This window comes from Entelurus aequoreus, linkage group LG13, assembly GCF_033978785.1.
Source record: "Entelurus aequoreus isolate RoL-2023_Sb linkage group LG13, RoL_Eaeq_v1.1, whole genome shotgun sequence".
Taxonomy (NCBI): domain Eukaryota; kingdom Metazoa; phylum Chordata; class Actinopteri; order Syngnathiformes; family Syngnathidae; genus Entelurus; species Entelurus aequoreus.
In genome coordinates this window covers 52,082,097-52,099,890 of record NC_084743.1, presented here as the reverse complement: position 1 = coordinate 52,099,890, position 17,794 = coordinate 52,082,097, and the positions used below count along the sequence as shown (strand labels likewise).

The window sequence follows — 17,794 nt, the reverse complement described above, 5'->3', positions numbered from 1 at the left end:
GCATTTATGAAGCCTGCTCCGAGGACTAAACTAGATCGAACAGCTGATATATGAAAATGAACTAATGAATGACTAGATAAAGCAGCTGGTCTTTAAACATGAACTGACTAAATCTGCTTGGATAACTAGACTACATAGGACTGTTGTTCTTTTCGCATGAACTGATGAAGCCTGTTTGGAAGAATATATAGGGCAGCTGGTCTTTGATCATGAACTGATGAAGCCTGCTCATAAGACTACACTAGATAGGACAGCTAGACTTTGCACATCAATTGACGAAGCCTTCTTGGAAGACTAGATAGGGCAGCTGATCTTTAAACATGAACTGATGAAATAAACTCAGAGGACTAGACCAGATAGGACAGTTAATTTTGCATGAACTGATGAAGCCTGTTTGGAAGAATATATAGGGCAGCTGGTCTTTGATCATGAACTGATGAAGCCTGCTCGTAAGACTACACTAGATAGGACAGCTAGACTTTGCACATCAATTGACGAAGCCTTCTTGGAAGACTAGATAGGGCAGCTGATCTTTAAACATGAACTGATGAAATAAACTCAGAGGACTAGACCAGATAGGACAGATAATTTTGCATGAACTGATGAAGCCTGTTTTGATGAATAGATAGAGCAGCTGGTCTTTGATCATGAACTGTCGAAGCCTGCTCGGAGGACTACACTTTATAGGACAGCAGGAATTATGCACATGAATTGATGAATCCTGTTTGGAGGACTAAACTCGATAGGACGGCTAGTCTTTGACCAAACTAATAAAGCCAGTTTGGAAGAATAAACTAGATAGGACAGCTAATCTTTGACCATGAACTGAGAAAGCCTGTTTGAAAGAATAAATTAGATAGGACAGTTAGACTTTGCACATGAACTAATGAAGACTGTTTGGAGGACTACATTACATAGAACAGCTAGTTTATGAGCACAGACTTTTTTGGAGGACCAAACTCGATTGGACTTCTAGTCTTTGAGCATGAACTAATAAAACCTCTTTGGAGGACTACACCCGATAGGACAGCTAATCTTTGAGCATGAACTGATGAAGCCTTTTCGGAGGACTACACTAGACAGGACAGCTAGTCTTGGAGCATGAATTAATAAAACCTGTTTGGAGGACTACGCTAGATAGGACAGCTAACCCTTGAGCATGAACTGATTAAGTATTTTTGGAGGACTACACTAGACAGGACAGCTAGTCTTGGAGCATGAACTAATAAAACCTGTTTGGAGGACTACACTAGATAGGATAGCTAGTCTTTGAGCATGAACTAATAAAACCTGTTTGGAGGACTACACCAGATAGGACAGCTAATCTTTGAGCATGAACTAAAAAAACCTGTTTGGAGGACTACACTAGATAGGACAGCTAGTCTTTGAGCATGAACTAATAAAACCTGTTTGGAGGACTACACCAGATAGGAGAGCTAGTCTTCGAGCATGAACTGATGAAGCCTTTTTGGAGGACTACACTAGACAGGACAGCTAGTCTTGGAGCATGAACTAATAGAACCTGTTTGGAGGACTACACCAGATAAGACAGCTAATCTTTGGGCATGAACTGATGACGCCTTTTTGGAGGACTACACTAGACAGGACAGCTAGTCTAGGTGCATGAACTAATAAAACCTGTTTGGAGGACTACACTAGATAGGATAGCTAGTCTTTGAGCAAGAACTAATAAAACCTGTTTGGAGGACTACACCAGATAGGACAGCTAATCTTTGAGCATGAACTAATAAAACCTGTTTGGAGGACTACACCAGATAGGACAGCTAAACTTTGAGCTTGAACTGATGAAACCTTTTTGGAAGACTACACTAGACAGGACAGCTAGTCTTGGAGCATGAACTAATAAAACCTGTTTGGAGGACTACACCAGATAGGACAGCTAATCTTTGAGCATGAACCGATGACGCCTTTTTGGAGGACTACACGAGACAGGACAGCTGGCCTTGGAGCATGAACTGATGAAGCCTTTTTGGAGGACTACACTAGACAGGACAGCTGGCCTTGGAGCATGAACAAATAAAACCTGTTTGGAGGACTACACTAGATAGGATAGCCAGTCTTTGAGCAAGTACTAATAAAACCTGTTTGGAGGACTACACCAGATAGGACAGCTAATCTTTGAGCATGAACTGATGAAGCCTTTTCGGAGGACCACACTAGACAGGACAGCTAGTCTTTGAGCATAATAGTAATAATAATAGATTTTATTTGTAAAAAGCACTTTACGTTGAGCAAACAACCTCAAAAGCATGAACTAATAAAACCTGTTTGGAGGACTACACCAGATAGGAGAGCTAGTCTTCGAGCATGAACTGATGAAGCCTTTTTGGAGGACTACGCTAGACAGGATAACTAGTCTTTGAGCAAGAACTAATAAAACCTGTTTGAAGGACTACACTAGATAGGATAGCTAGTCTTTGAGCATGAACTAATAAAACCTGTTTGGAGGACTACACCAGATAGGACAGCTAATCTTTGGGCATGAACTGATGACGTCTTTTTGGAGGACTACACTAGACAGGACAGGTAGTCTTGGAGCATGAACTAATACAACCTGTTTGGAGGACTACACCAGATAGGACAGCTAATCTTTGAGCATGAACTGATGAAGCCTTTTTGGAGGACTACACTAGACAGGACAGCTGGCCTTAGAGCATGAACAAATAAAATCTGTTTGGAGGACTACACCAGTAAGGACAGCTAATCTTTGAGCATGAACTAATAAAACCTGTTTGGAGGACTACACCAGATAGGACAGCTAATCTTTGAGCTTGAACTGATGAAACCTTTTTGGAGGACTACACTAGACAGGACAGCTAGTCTTTGAGCAAGAACTAATAAAACCTGTTTGGAGGACTACACCACATAGGACAGCTAATCGTTGAGCATGAACCGATGACGCCTTTTTGGAGGACTACACGAGACAGGACAGCTGGCCTTGGAGCATGAACTGATGAAGCCTTTTTGGAGGACTACACTAGACAGGACAGCTGGCCTTGGAGCATGAACAAATAAAACCTGTTTGGAGGACTACACTAGATAGGATAGTTAGTCTTTGAGCAAGTACTAATAAAACCTGTTTGGAGGACTACACCAGATAGGACAGCTAATCTTTGAGCATGAACTGATGAAGCCTTTTCGGAGGACCACACTAGACAGGACAGCTAGTCTTTGAGCATAATAATAATAATAGTAATATATTTTATTTGTAAAAAGCACTTTACGTTGAGCAAACAACCTCAAAAGCATGAACTAATAAAACCTGTTTGGAGGACTACACCAGATAGGACAGCTAATCTTTGGGCATGAACTGATGACGCCTTTTTGGAGGACTACACTAGACAGGACAGCTAGTCTTGGTGCATGAACTAATAAAACCTGTTTGGAGGACTACACTAGATAGGATAGCTAGTCTTTGAGCAAGAACTAATAAAACCTGTTTGGAGGACTACACCAGACAGGACAGCTAATCTTTGAGCATGAACTGATGAAGCCTTTTTGGAGGACTACACTAGACAGGACAGCTAGTCTTGGAGCATGAACTAAAAAAAACCTGTTTGGAGGACTACACCAGATAGGGTAGCTAGTCTTTGAGCAAGAACTAATAAGACCTGTTTGGAGGACTACAGCAGATAGGACATCTAATCTTTGAGCATGAACTGATGACACCTTTTCGGAGGACTACACTAAACAGGACAGCTAGTCTTGGAGCATGAACTAAAAAAACCTGTTTGGAGGACTACACCAGATAGGACAGCTAATCTTTGAGCATGAACTGATGAAGCCTTTTTGGAGGACTACACTAGACAGGACAGCTAGTCTTGGAGCATGAACTAAAAAAACCTGTTTGGAGGACTACACCAGATAGGGTAGCTAGTCTTTGAGCAAGAACTACTTAGACCTGTTTGGAGGACTGCAGCAGATAGGACAGCTAATCTTTGAGCATGAACTGATGAAGCCTTTTTGGAGGACTACACTAGACAGGACAGCTAGTCTTGGAGCAAGAACTAAAAAAACCTGTTTGGAGGACTACACCAGATAGGAAAGCTAATCTTTGAGCATGAACTGATGAAGCCTTTTTGGAGGACTACACTAGACAGGACAGCTGGCCTTAGAGCATGAACAAATAAAACCTGTTTGGAGGACTACACCAGATAGGACAGCTAATCTTTGAGCATGAACTAATAAAACCTGTTTGGAGGACTACACCAGATAGGACAGCTAATCTTTGAGCTTGAACTGATGAAACCTTTTTGGAGGACTACACTAGACAGGACAGCTAGTCTTTGAGCAAGAACTAATAAAACCTGTTTGGAGGACTACACCAGATAGGACAGCTAATCTTTGAGCATGAACCGATGACGCCTTTTTGGAGGACTACACGAGACAGGACAGCTGGCCTTGGAGCATGAACTGATGAAGCCTTTTTGGAGGACTACACTAGACAGGACAGCTGGCCTTGGAGCATGAACAAATAAAACCTGTTTGGAGGACTACACTAGATAGGATAGCTAGTCTTTGAGCAAGTACTAATAAAACCTGTTTGGAGGACTACACCAGATAGGACAGCTAAATTTTGAGCATGAACTGATGAAGCCTTTTCGGAGGACCACACTAGACAGGACAGCTAGTCTTTGAGCATAATAATAATAATAATAATATATTTTATTTGTAAAAAGCACTTTACGTTGAGCAAACAACCTCAAAAGCATGAACTAATAAAACCTGTTTGGAGGACTACACCAGATAGGACAGCTAATCTTTGGGCATGAACTGATGACGCCTTTTTGGAGGACTACACTAGACAGGACAGCTAGTCTTGGTGCATGAACTAATAAAACCTGTTTGGAGGACTACACTAGATAGGATAGCTAGTCTTTGAGCAAGAACAAATAAAACCTGTTTGGATGACTACACCAGATAGGACAGCTAATCTTTGAGCATGAACTGATGAAGCCTTTTCGGAGGACCACACTAGACAGGACAGCTAGTCTTTGAGCATAATAATAATAATAATAATATATTTTATTTGTAAAAAGCACTTTACGTTGAGCAAACAACCTCAAAAGCATGAACTAATAAAACCTGTTTGGAGGACTACACCAGATAGGACAGCTAATCTTTGGGCATGAACTGATGACGCCTTTTTGGAGGACTACACTAGACAGGACAGCTAGTCTTGGAGCATGAACTAAAAAAACTTGTTTGGAGGACTACACCAGATAGGGTAGCTGGTCTTTGAGCAAGAACTAATAAGACCTGTTTGGAGGACTGCACCAGATAGGACAGCTAATCTTTGAGCATGAACTGATGAAGCCTTTTTGGAGGACTACACTAGACAGGACAGCTAGTCTTGGAGCATGAACTAAAAAAACTTGTTTGGAGGACTACACCAGATAGGGTAGCTGGTCTTTGAGCAAGAACTAATAAGACCTGTTTGGAGGACTACAGCAGATAGGACATCTAATCTTTGAGCATGAACTGATGACGCCTTTTCGGAGGACTACACTAAACAGGACAGCTAGTCTTGGAGCATGAACTAAAAAAACCTGTTTGGAGGACTACACCAGATAGGACAGCTAATCTTTGAGCATGAACTGATGAAGCCTTTTTGGAGGACTACACTAGACAGGACAGCTAGTCTTGGAGCATGAACTAAAAAAACTTGTTTGGAGGACTACACCAGATAGGGTAGCTAGTCTTTGAGCAAGAACTAATAAGACCTGTTTGGAGGACTACAGCAGATAGGACATCTAATCTTTGAGCTTGAACTGATGAAACCTTTTTGGAGGACTACACTAGACAGGACAGCTAGTCTTTGAGCAAGAACTAATAAAACCTGTTTGGAGGACTACACCAGATAGGACAGCTAATCTTTGAGCATGAACCGATGACGCCTTTTTGGAGGACTACACGAGACAGGACAGCTGGCCTTGGAGCATGAACTGATGAAGCCTTTTTGGAGGACTACACTAGACAGGACAGCTGGCCTTGGAGCATGAACAAATAAAACCTGTTTGGAGGACTACACTAGATAGGATAGCTAGTCTTTGAGCAAGTACTAATAAAACCTGTTTGGAGGACTACACCAGATAGGACAGCTAAATTTTGAGCATGAACTGATGAAGCCTTTTCGGAGGACCACACTAGACAGGACAGCTAGTCTTTGAGCATAATAATAATAATAATAATATATTTTATTTGTAAAAAGCACTTTACGTTGAGCAAACAACCTCAAAAGCATGAACTAATAAAACCTGTTTGGAGGACTACACCAGATAGGACAGCTAATCTTTGGGCATGAACTGATGACGCCTTTTTGGAGGACTACACTAGACAGGACAGCTAGTCTTGGTGCATGAACTAATAAAACCTGTTTGGAGGACTACACTAGATAGGATAGCTAGTCTTTGAGCAAGAACAAATAAAACCTGTTTGGATGACTACACCAGATAGGACAGCTAATCTTTGAGCATGAACTGATGAAGCCTTTTCGGAGGACCACACTAGACAGGACAGCTAGTCTTTGAGCATAATAATAATAATAATAATATATTTTATTTGTAAAAAGCACTTTACGTTGAGCAAACAACCTCAAAAGCATGAACTAATAAAACCTGTTTGGAGGACTACACCAGATAGGACAGCTAATCTTTGGGCATGAACTGATGACGCCTTTTTGGAGGACTACACTAGACAGGACAGCTAGTCTTGGAGCATGAACTAAAAAAACTTGTTTGGAGGACTACACCAGATAGGGTAGCTGGTCTTTGAGCAAGAACTAATAAGACCTGTTTGGAGGACTGCACCAGATAGGACAGCTAATCTTTGAGCATGAACTGATGAAGCCTTTTTGGAGGACTACACTAGACAGGACAGCTAGTCTTGGAGCATGAACTAAAAAAACTTGTTTGGAGGACTACACCAGATAGGGTAGCTGGTCTTTGAGCAAGAACTAATAAGACCTGTTTGGAGGACTACAGCAGATAGGACATCTAATCTTTGAGCATGAACTGATGACGCCTTTTCGGAGGACTACACTAAACAGGACAGCTAGTCTTGGAGCATGAACTAAAAAAACCTGTTTGGAGGACTACACCAGATAGGACAGCTAATCTTTGAGCATGAACTGATGAAGCCTTTTTGGAGGACTACACTAGACAGGACAGCTAGTCTTGGAGCATGAACTAAAAAAACTTGTTTGGAGGACTACACCAGATAGGGTAGCTAGTCTTTGAGCAAGAACCAATAAGACCTGTTTGGAGGACTACAGCAGATAGGACATCTAATCTTTGAGCATGAACTGATGATGCCTTTTCGGAGGACTACACTAAACAGGACAGCTAGTCTTGGAGCATGAACTAAAAAAACCTGTTTGGAGGACTACACCAGATAGGACAGCTAATCTTTGAGCATGAACTGATGAAGCCTTTTTGGAGGACTACACTAGACAGGACAGCTAGTCTTGGAGCATGAACTAAAAAAACCTGTTTGGAGGACTACACCAGATAGGGTAGCTAGTCTTTGAGCAAGAACTACTTAGACCTGTTTGGAGGACTGCAGCAGATAGGACAGCTAATCTTTGAGCATGAACTGATGAAGCCTTTTTGGAGGACTACACTAGACAGGACAGCTAGTCTTGGAGCAAGAACTAAAAAAACCTGTTTGGAGGACTACACCAGATCGGACAGCTAATCTTTGGGCATGAACTGAGGAAGCCTTTTTGGAGGACTACACTAGACAGGACAGCTGGCCTTGGAGCATGAACAAATAAAACCGGTTTAGAGGACTACACCAGATAGGACAGTTGGTCTTCGAGCATGAACTGATGAAGCCTTTTCGGAGGACTACACTAGACAGGACAGCTGGCCTTGGAGCATGAACTAATAAAACCTGTTTGGAGGACTACACCAGATAGGACAGCTAGTCTTCGAGCATGAACTGACAATGCCTGCCTAGATTAGGCCAAACTATGTCTATGAAAAGTGTTCAGTCGAAAAAGATTCAGTGCCTTGAGACTACAATGATGACGAGAGTATTTCTGGGTTCTCAGGTTCCCAACAGCGCCCACAGTTGCTCTGTCTTTGGCGGAAGAAGAAGAAGGGGACTCAAGCACCTTCCCTGGTGTGTTACTGAAAAGGCCGGGGTCAGCTTTATTGTCCCTCTCCTCAGTGGATGCCTCCAAACCGCCGCCATGGGAGAATGGACCATCCTCGAGCGCCTCTTGGAGGCGGCCGTGCAGCAGCACTCCACTATGATAGGAAGGTGAGTCTTTGAACGCACCACCGTCCTCACATGCCAAACATGCATGCTGCACTTGTTGCATGCCCTGAGCGCGGCTCCAATCCCGCTTCCAGTTAAGTGGTTCCTGGTCCAAAGGGGCTGCTGGCAGAGAGCGAGGAAGGGGGCTTTAGCGTCTTTAATCCCCCTGAGTGACATGATGGAAGATTTAGGCAAACAGGAGAGTCACTATTAGCCCACGCAGAGGCTTTGGCTATCACAGCTAGCTGGGCAGGGTGAGGAGATGTCGCCTTTAAAGTCCACTTCATTCACGTTCTCAACTGTTTTCATACTCCAGTGCCTCTTCTTCCCCTTCACACGTGCGCACAGAGCCCCCTTTTCCCCATCGCTCAGCATTACGTCATTCACCAATGTAAATAAAAACGAGTCGCTCGTGTAAGGTCGCGGCGGTAATGATTTATGTATTCGTCTGCACGCCACTATGTCTTGTATTCTACTTTGAGTAACTCCTTGTTGTCGGCCGCAGAAAAGGGGGAATTATTTATGAGCGCTTTAGCCCCACAGGCGCATCAGCTCGGTAGTTAGAATGAAACATCATTTTTTACATCCACTCAGGGACATCCTGACTTTGGGGTTTTCTTGGGACATTAAGACAAAAGTGCAAGTTCAGCACTAGCATTAGCATGTATGAATTAGCATGTTTAAACGAGACCACACCGAGTCATTCTGTTTCGTGCAAATCTTGAATTATTGAGCCAATTCTTACATGAATGGCATTTTATGATGTCAGCCATGTATGGACGATGAGTAAAAATGAGAGATGTCCGATAATGGCTTTTTTGCCGATAGCCGATATTACGATATTGTCCAACTCTTAATTACATATTCCGATATCAACAGATACCGATATATACAGTCGTGGAATTAACACATTATTATGCCTAATCTTGTTGTGATGCCCGGCTGGATGCATTAAACAATGTAACAAGGTTTTCCAAAAATAAATCAACTCAAGTTATGGAAAAAAATGCCAACATGGCACTGCCATATTTAATATTGAAGTCACAAAGTGCATTATTTTTTTTGAACATGCCTCAAAACAGCAGCTTGGAATTTGGGACATGCTCTCCCTGAGAGAGCATGAGGAAGTTGAGGTGGGCGGGGTTGGGGGGGGGGGGTGTATATTGTAGCGTCCCGGACGAGTTAGTGCTGCAAGGGGTTATGGGTATTTGTTCTGTTTTTGTTTATGTTGTATTACGGTGCGGATGTTCTCCCGAAATGTGTTTGTCATTCTTGTTTGGTGTGGGTTAACAGTGTGGCGCATATTTGTAACAGTGTTAAAGTTGTTTATACGGACACCCTCAGTGTGACCTGTATGGCTGTTGACCAAGTATGTATTGCATTCACGTGTGTATGAAAAGCCGTATATGTCATGTGATTTTTACTTTATGAAATCGATACAGATCATTTTGAAACCGATACCGATAATTTCGGATATTACATTTTAAAGCATTTATCGGCCGATAATATCGGCAGCCCGATATTATCGGACATCTCTAGTATAAATGTATTGTAACAATTCCCAATTAGTGTTGTACGGTATTAGTATAGTACCGCGATACTAATGAATAATTTTTGGTACGATAGCGTCTCTGAAATGTAGTTGTCCTTAATAATGTTGACAAAATAATAGAATGGTAAATGATACAATGTGTTACTGCATATGTCAGCAGACTAATTAGGAGCCTTTGTTTGTTTACTTACTACTAAAAGACAAGTTGTCTAGTATGTTCACTATTTTATTTAAGAACTTAACTGCAATAAGAAACATATGTTTAATGTACCCTAATATTTTTTGTTAAAATAAAGCCAATGATGCAATTTTTTTGTGGTCCCCTTTATTTAGAAAAGTACCGAAAAGTACCAAAAAGTACCAACATAATTTTAGTACCGGTACCAAAATATTGGTATCATTACAACACTATTCAAAATAGACTGCACGTGTATCTTTTTTTGTGTGCCTAGAAACATACTGTATTACACATTAGAAAATATCACAAAAAAACACAAACAAATGTTTATATGAATGGCAACAGGTGGATACACGGGTTAACTATATGTACATTTCTGCCATTTATTTGCCTGTCTTACTATACTGTACAATAAATAGATAAACATTATTTGTTGTGATAAATCATTTCCAAACCGGTGCAACTTATCCATCTCTCATAAGTCAGCTCTGTACAATGTCAAAGTCATTTACAAAAGGTAAACATGGTAGGCTATAGGCTGCGAGGAGCTTGCAGCTACACAACAGCTGAGCACACAATAGCGCACAACATACGCTATACATGTCCTTAACTGAACAATAATGCAGTCTACAAAGACATTTGTCAATATAAACAAGGATCAAATACTTGGAGTTGAATATTACTTACAAATACAGTAAAACATTTCCAAGGCAGAAGCCTTTTAGAAAGTATGCAGTAACAAACGTGTCCGCAGCAGCTAACAAACACACAACAGCTAAGCGCACGATAGCGCACAAGCTATAGTCATACATAGTAAGTATCCCTAACTGAGCAATATTGCAGTACAAAACATGACATTTGTCAATATAAACAAATATTACATAATTATAGTTGCACATTACTTACAGTACCGATACAAAGTCTTCAAGGCAGAAGCGCATTAGAAAGTATCCAGTAACAAACGTGTCGCAGCAGCTGCACAACAGATTAGCACAAAGTGTTCTTAACTGAACAATAGTGCAGTCTAAAACACAACATTTGTCAACATAAACAAGGATCAAATAACTATAGTTGAATACCTGCTCAGTGGCCTTGTGGTTAGAGTGTCCGCCCTGAGATCGGTAGGTCGTGAGTTCAAACCCTGGCCGAGTCATACCAAAGACTATAAAAATGGGACCCATTACCTCCCTGCTTGGCACTCAGCATCAAGGGTTGGAATTGGGGGTTAAATCACCAAAATGATTCTAGAGCGCGGCCACCGCTGCTGCTCACTGCTCCCCTCACATCCCAGGGGGTATAACAAGGGGATGGGTCAAATGCAGAGGGTAATTTCACCACACCTAGTGTGTGTGACTATCAGTGGCACTTTAACATAAAAAATTATCAAATAATAATGGTTGCATATTATTTACAAGTACAAAGTCTCCATGGTAGAAGCATATTAGAAATTATCCAGTAACAAACGTGTCCACATCATTCCACTCAGTGCATTATGAGTTTAACTTGATAAATTATGGTGGCCGCTCGGTGATGCCAAAAACCCCAATTACTGCTTCACTTCAACTTAAAGACAGCATAAGTCCACTCCACATGGTTAATGATAAATAGGTTTTTAAGTAATTTTGCTTGATCAAACCTTTTGTAACATTCCACACTACAAAATAATACAAGTATGTAGCAATTGTGCTGATATCGTATCGGTTCATTATTTGTATTGATCAAAACCCAGGGCTTCAATGTGGGAAGTGAAAACGTTGTATGGGGACACCTTTTGGTGGGGCTACTGTGAAAGTGGAAGTAATCCACTGTATGATCTGTTATCTGTTTGGGTGGTTTTATGTTGCTGTTGGTGTACGTTCCTTCCTTCATGGTACACTGGAAGTGGAGCGTTTAGTCACATCGCTGCAGGCTCTCGGTGAAAGTGATACCGGAGAAAAAAAAAAAAAAGAGTGAAAGAGGGAGTTGTTAAGTAGTAAAAGCACGACTTGAGAAGGAACTCAAGGAAAGTTGCAAGGCAAAGTGAGAGCGAGAAGTGGACTGAGCGAAGGCGGACTGCAGAATGTGTGGGAGATGGTGGGAAAGGCAAGGTGAAGGCGAAGGGAGTGAGGAGTAGTTATTCACAGACAAGCGAGCAGACACATGGCGGCGGTCTGCGGGGCGTTGGGAGGACGCCAAGAGGACTGTCTCGTCACGAGATGGTGCTGTGTGTCATGACCTCAGCGGGGCACCCAGGACACCCTGAGGCGAGAATCCTCCCGTCTTCTTGTTGAGGTTTATTTTTGTTGTCCGGGCAGCTGTGATGTTACAATGAAGAGTGCCAAAGAGAGGGACTTTATGTATAAAAAGTGAGACACTGAAATAAATGGTAGTGCTGATTGAAAAATCAAAAATGTATATGTATATGTATATATATAGCTACAATATGTATATATATAGATACAATATATATATATATATATATATATATATATATATATATATATATATATATATATATATATATATATATATATATATATACAGTACAGGCCAAAATTTTGGACACACCTTCTCATTCAATGCGTTTTCTTTATTTTCATGACTATTTACATTGTAGATTGTCACTGAAGGCATCAACACTATGAATGAACACATGTGGAGTTATGTACTTGACAAAAAAAGGTGAAATAACTGAAAACATGTTTGATATTCTAGTTTCTTTAAAATAGCCACCCTTTGCTCTGATTACTGCTTTGCACACTCTCGGCATTCTCTCGATGAGCTTCAATAGGTAGTCACCTGAAATGGTTTTCACTTCACAGGTTGTCATAGTTTTGATGCCTTCAGTGACAATCTACAATGTAAAAGTCTTGAAAATAAAGAAAACGCATTAAAATGAGAAGGTGTCCAAACTTTTGGCCTATATATATATATATATATATATATATATATATATATATATATATATATATATATATATATAGTCGAGGTTTCTGTGGTTTATCCGTTATACAGTGCTCAATACCGGGGTAGAGCGGAATATACGTTAAAACACAGAGGCTATTTAATCCCTACAAGACTGTTTCGCATGTTTCCCTGCTCGTCAGGGGATCCTAACGTGTATATACCTGTATATGTATATCTGTCCTGTCCAGCTACTCAGCCACATCATATTGTTGATGTAGATGCCCATATCTGCTGTACAGATTTACTTTAGAAAAGAGAAATGTGGGATACTTCTCTTGTTGCCTTATTTGTATTTGACTTTATCAAATATTTAAGTAGAATATATATATATATATATATATACACATATATATATATATATATATATATATATATATATATATATATATATATATATATATATATATATATATATATATATATATATATATATATATATATATATATATATATATATATATATATATATATATATACAGGGCCTGGCGGCGTGGCGAAGTTGGTAGAGTGGCCGTGTCAGCAATCGGAGGGTTGCTGGTTACTGGGGTTCAATCCCCACCTTAATCAATAAAGTACTATCTATCTACCATCCTAGTCACGTCCGTTGTGTCGTTGGGCAAGACACTTCACCCTTGCCCCTGATGGCTGCTGGTTAGCGCCTTGCATGGCAGCTCCCGCCATCAGTGTGTGAATGTGTGTGTGAATGGGTGAATGTGGAAATAGTGTCAAAGCGCTTTGAGTACCTTGAAGGTAGAAAAGCGCTATACAAGTATAACCCATTCATCATTTATCATTTATATCCGAGACAGTCCAACATATGAATACAACAATACGAACACCACAACAAAAAAATGCACACAGACAAAAATATCAGTCTGATACTGATATTACACTTGGCATTGATTCTACCGTTATTTTTATTGTTCTGCCCATCCCTGATCGCATGCTAACTGAACGGAAATTCGTTAAATAAATAATTGTCACTAGAATTATTGCTCCCTGGAGTAGAGATGCCACATTGTCTCATGATTTGATGCCTTCCTCTTCAATATATGATTTCAGCCTGAAATAATAATAATAATAATAATAATAATTGTCTAAAAGTAAAGTTGTAGTACAAACCCCGTTTCCATATGTGTTGGGAAATTGTGCTAGATGTAAATATAAACGGAATACAATGATTTGCAAATCATTTTCAACCCATATTCAGTTGAATATGCTACAAAGACAACATATTTGATGTTCAAACTGATAAACATTTTTTTTTTTTGCAAATAATCATTAACTTTAGAATTTGATGCCAGCAACACGTGACAAAGAAGTTGGGAAAGGTGGCAATAAATACTGATAAAGTTGAGGAATGCTCATCAAACACTTATTTGGAACATCCCACAGGTGAACAGGCAAATTGGGAACAGGTGGGTGCCATGATTGGGTATAAAAGTAGATTCCATTTAATGCTCAGTCATTCACAAACAAGGATGGGGCGAGGGTCACCACTTTGTCAACAAATGCGTGAGCAAATTGTTGAACAGTTTAAGACAAACCTTTCTCAACCAGCTATTGCAAGGAATTTAGGGATTTCATCATCTACGGTCCGTAATATCATCAAAGGGTTCAGAGAATCTGGAGAAATCACTGCACGTAAGCAGCTAAGCCCGTGACCTTCGATCCCTCAGGCTGTACTGCATCAACAAGCGACATCAGTGTGCAAAGGATATCACCACATGGGCTCAGGAACACTTCAGAAACCCACTGTCAGTAACTACAGTTGGTCGCTACATCTGTAAGTGCAAGTTAAAACTCTCCTATGCAAGGCGAAAACCGTTTATCAACAACACCCAGAAACGCCGTCGGCTTCGCTTGGCCTGAGCTCATCTAAGATGGACTGATACAAAGTGGAAAAGTGTTCTGTGGTGTGACGAGTCCACATTTCAAATTGTTTTTGGAAACTGTGGACGTCGTGTCCTCCGGACCAAAGAGGAAAAGAACCATCCGGATTGTTATAGGCGCAAAGTTGAAAAGCCAGCATCTGTGATGGTATGGGGGTGTATTAGTGCCCAAGACATGGGTAACTTACACATCTGTGAAGGCGCCATTAATGCTGAAAGGTACATACAGGTTTTGGAGCAACATATGTTGCCATCCAAGCAACGTTACCATGGACGCCCCTGCTTATTTCAACAAGACAATGCCAAGCCACGTTGTTACATCAACGTGGCTTCATAGTAAAAGAGTGCGGGTACTAGACTGGCCTGCCTGCAGTCCAGACCTGTCTCCCATTGAAAATGTGTGGCGCATTATGAAGCCTAAAATACCACAACGGAGACCCCCGGACTGTTGAACAACTTAAGCTGTACATCAAGCAAGAATGGGAAAAAATTCCACCTGAGAAGCTTAAAAAATGTGTCTCCTCAGTTCCCAAACGTTTACTGAGTGTTGCTAAAAGGAAAGGCCATGTAACACAGTGGTGAACATGCCCTTTCCTAACTACTATGGCACGTGTTGCAGCCATGAAATTCTAAGTTAATTATTATTTGCAAAAAAAAATAAAGTTTATGAGTTTGAACATCAAATATCTTGTCTTTGTAGTGCATTCAATTAAATATGGGTTGAAAAGGAATGTTGAAAAGGAATTGCAAATCATTGTATTCCGTTTATATTTACATCAAACACAATTTCCCAACTCATATGGAAACGGGGTTTGTAAGTCCATGCCCACCTTAGAGGACATTATGTCCGTAAACTTTTGATTTGAACGTGTCTTGCGTTGTGGCCGCTTCATCTCTGTTGGCGTGACTCTGCAGCACTCTACGTTAATATGGAAAGAATCACTCAACTGTTCCTCGCATCATTTTCCATGTAGCACTTTTCACATGTTTGCAGGAAAGTGTGATTGCAACCGGCATTTTAGCAGCTCAAAACCATTTAATCTGCTCCGCTCCACCAGTGTCATGATTTTTCTTTTTTTTTAAAATAACACTCCTTAATACTTTCTGAATCCTAAAATCTCTTTGTGGTTCCTCTGCTGTGATTTTGGCACATTTCAACGGATGCAATAAACTGGTCAGCACAGGTTCTAACAAGTCATGACAATGCCATGACAACCTTTACGAGTCACACACACACACACGGCACACACACACACGAATACACACCAGGGTGATGTTTGTGTAACATTAGAGGGGGCTGCAGTGTGTAAAACATGAGCTTCAATGCATTTACTTAAACTTAAACAGGTTTATTGAGTGTTTTTTTCTGTTTGCTGGCAGGGATCCAGGTGTAAATCGATTTCCGTCAAACCTTGTGATAAACCGAGGGACTCAGTGCCCGTCGGTAACTGTGATAAAGCACACAGTGCCTAAGCACTGTCAACACATCAGTCATGATCTCTCTCTCGTCATCATCCCATTGGTTTAAGTCTCATCCGTGAGTCGTGATTGGTCAAAGTGCGTCTGCTAAACATGCAAGTGTGTCCTCCCACTAAGACATTATTGATTTCCAGTAATGGTATAGGAAGTGGCGCTTGATCGAAGCCTGGACACTTCATGAAATAGTCTTCAGGCTTGTCCGTTTGCAGTATAAACATACTCAGGGAGTCACTGTTAATAGAATGTTCAGTTAGTATTTAAAGCTTTAAGAAGCTCAAGAATGTTTAAGTAATAAATTAAGACATGCAGTGCTTTAAACACCAGGTATTATCCGAATTTGGTGCTTTTTATTTGAATACCTAACATGACACTAAGATGATGACACTGTGCTAGTGGCAGACTCTGAAGAAAAACTACAGAACATCCTGAACACAGAAACCACCCACAGTGAAGCAAACGGACTGGCTCTAAACCTCAACAAAACCGAATGCATGACAGTTTCCAAGAAAACCACATCCATCTGCATGTAAAGGCCTACTGAAATGCGATTTTCTTATTTAAACGGGGATAGCAGGTCCATTCTATGTGTCATACTTGATCATTTCGCGATATTGCCATATTTTTGCTGAAAGGATTTAGTAGAGAACATCGACGATAAAGTTCGCAACTTTTGGTCGCTGATAAAAAAGCCTTGCCTGTATCGGAAGTAGCAGACGATATGCGCGTGACGTCACCAGTTGTGGAGCTCCTCACATCTGCACATTGTTTACAATCATGGCCACCAGCAGCGAGAGCGATTCGGACCGAGAAAGCGACAATTTCCCCATTAATTTGAGCGAGGATGAAAGATTCGTGGATGAGGAAAGTGAAAGTGAAGGACTAGAGGGCAGTGGAAGCGATTCAGATAGGTAAGATGCTGTGAGAGGCGGGTGGGACCTGATATTCAGCTGGGAATGACTAAAACAGTAAATAAACACAAGACATATATATACTCTATTAGCCACAACACAACAAGGCTTATATTTAATATGCCACAAATTAATCCCGCATAACAAACACCTCCCCCCTCCCGTCCATATAACCCGCCAATACAAATCAAACACCCGCTCAACACACTCAATCCCACAGCCCAAAGTACTGTTCACCTCCCCAAAGTTCATACAGCACATATATTTCCCCAAAGTCCCCAAAGTTACGTACGTGACATGCACATAGCGGCACGCACGTACGGGCAAGCGATCAAATGTTTGGAAGCCGCAGCTGCGTACTGCATTACACATACAAATTAAACAAAATGCTTATGGCAACATTCTGGTTGCGTACTCACGGTACCGCGTCTGCGTATCCAACTCAAAGTCCTCCTGGTAAGAGTCTCTGTTGTCCCAGTTCTCCACAGGCCAATGGTAAAGCTTGACTGTCATCTTTCGGGAATGTAAACAATGAAACACCGGCTACGTGTTTGTG

General features: G+C 41.0%; 1 protein-coding gene across 1 annotated transcript in view; it reads left to right on the top strand.

Annotated features, from left to right (window-relative positions):
- LOC133663480 (gap junction delta-2 protein-like) overlaps positions 1–17,794 on the top strand; it is an 89,820-nt gene that overhangs the window by 2,273 nt on the left and 69,753 nt on the right. The window contains exon 2 of the mRNA XM_062067970.1: positions 8,075–8,286. Coding sequence (XP_061923954.1) covers positions 8,216–8,286 — 71 coding nt within the window. The 5' untranslated portion in view covers positions 8,075–8,215. The remainder of the gene's footprint in view (positions 1–8,074; positions 8,287–17,794) is intronic.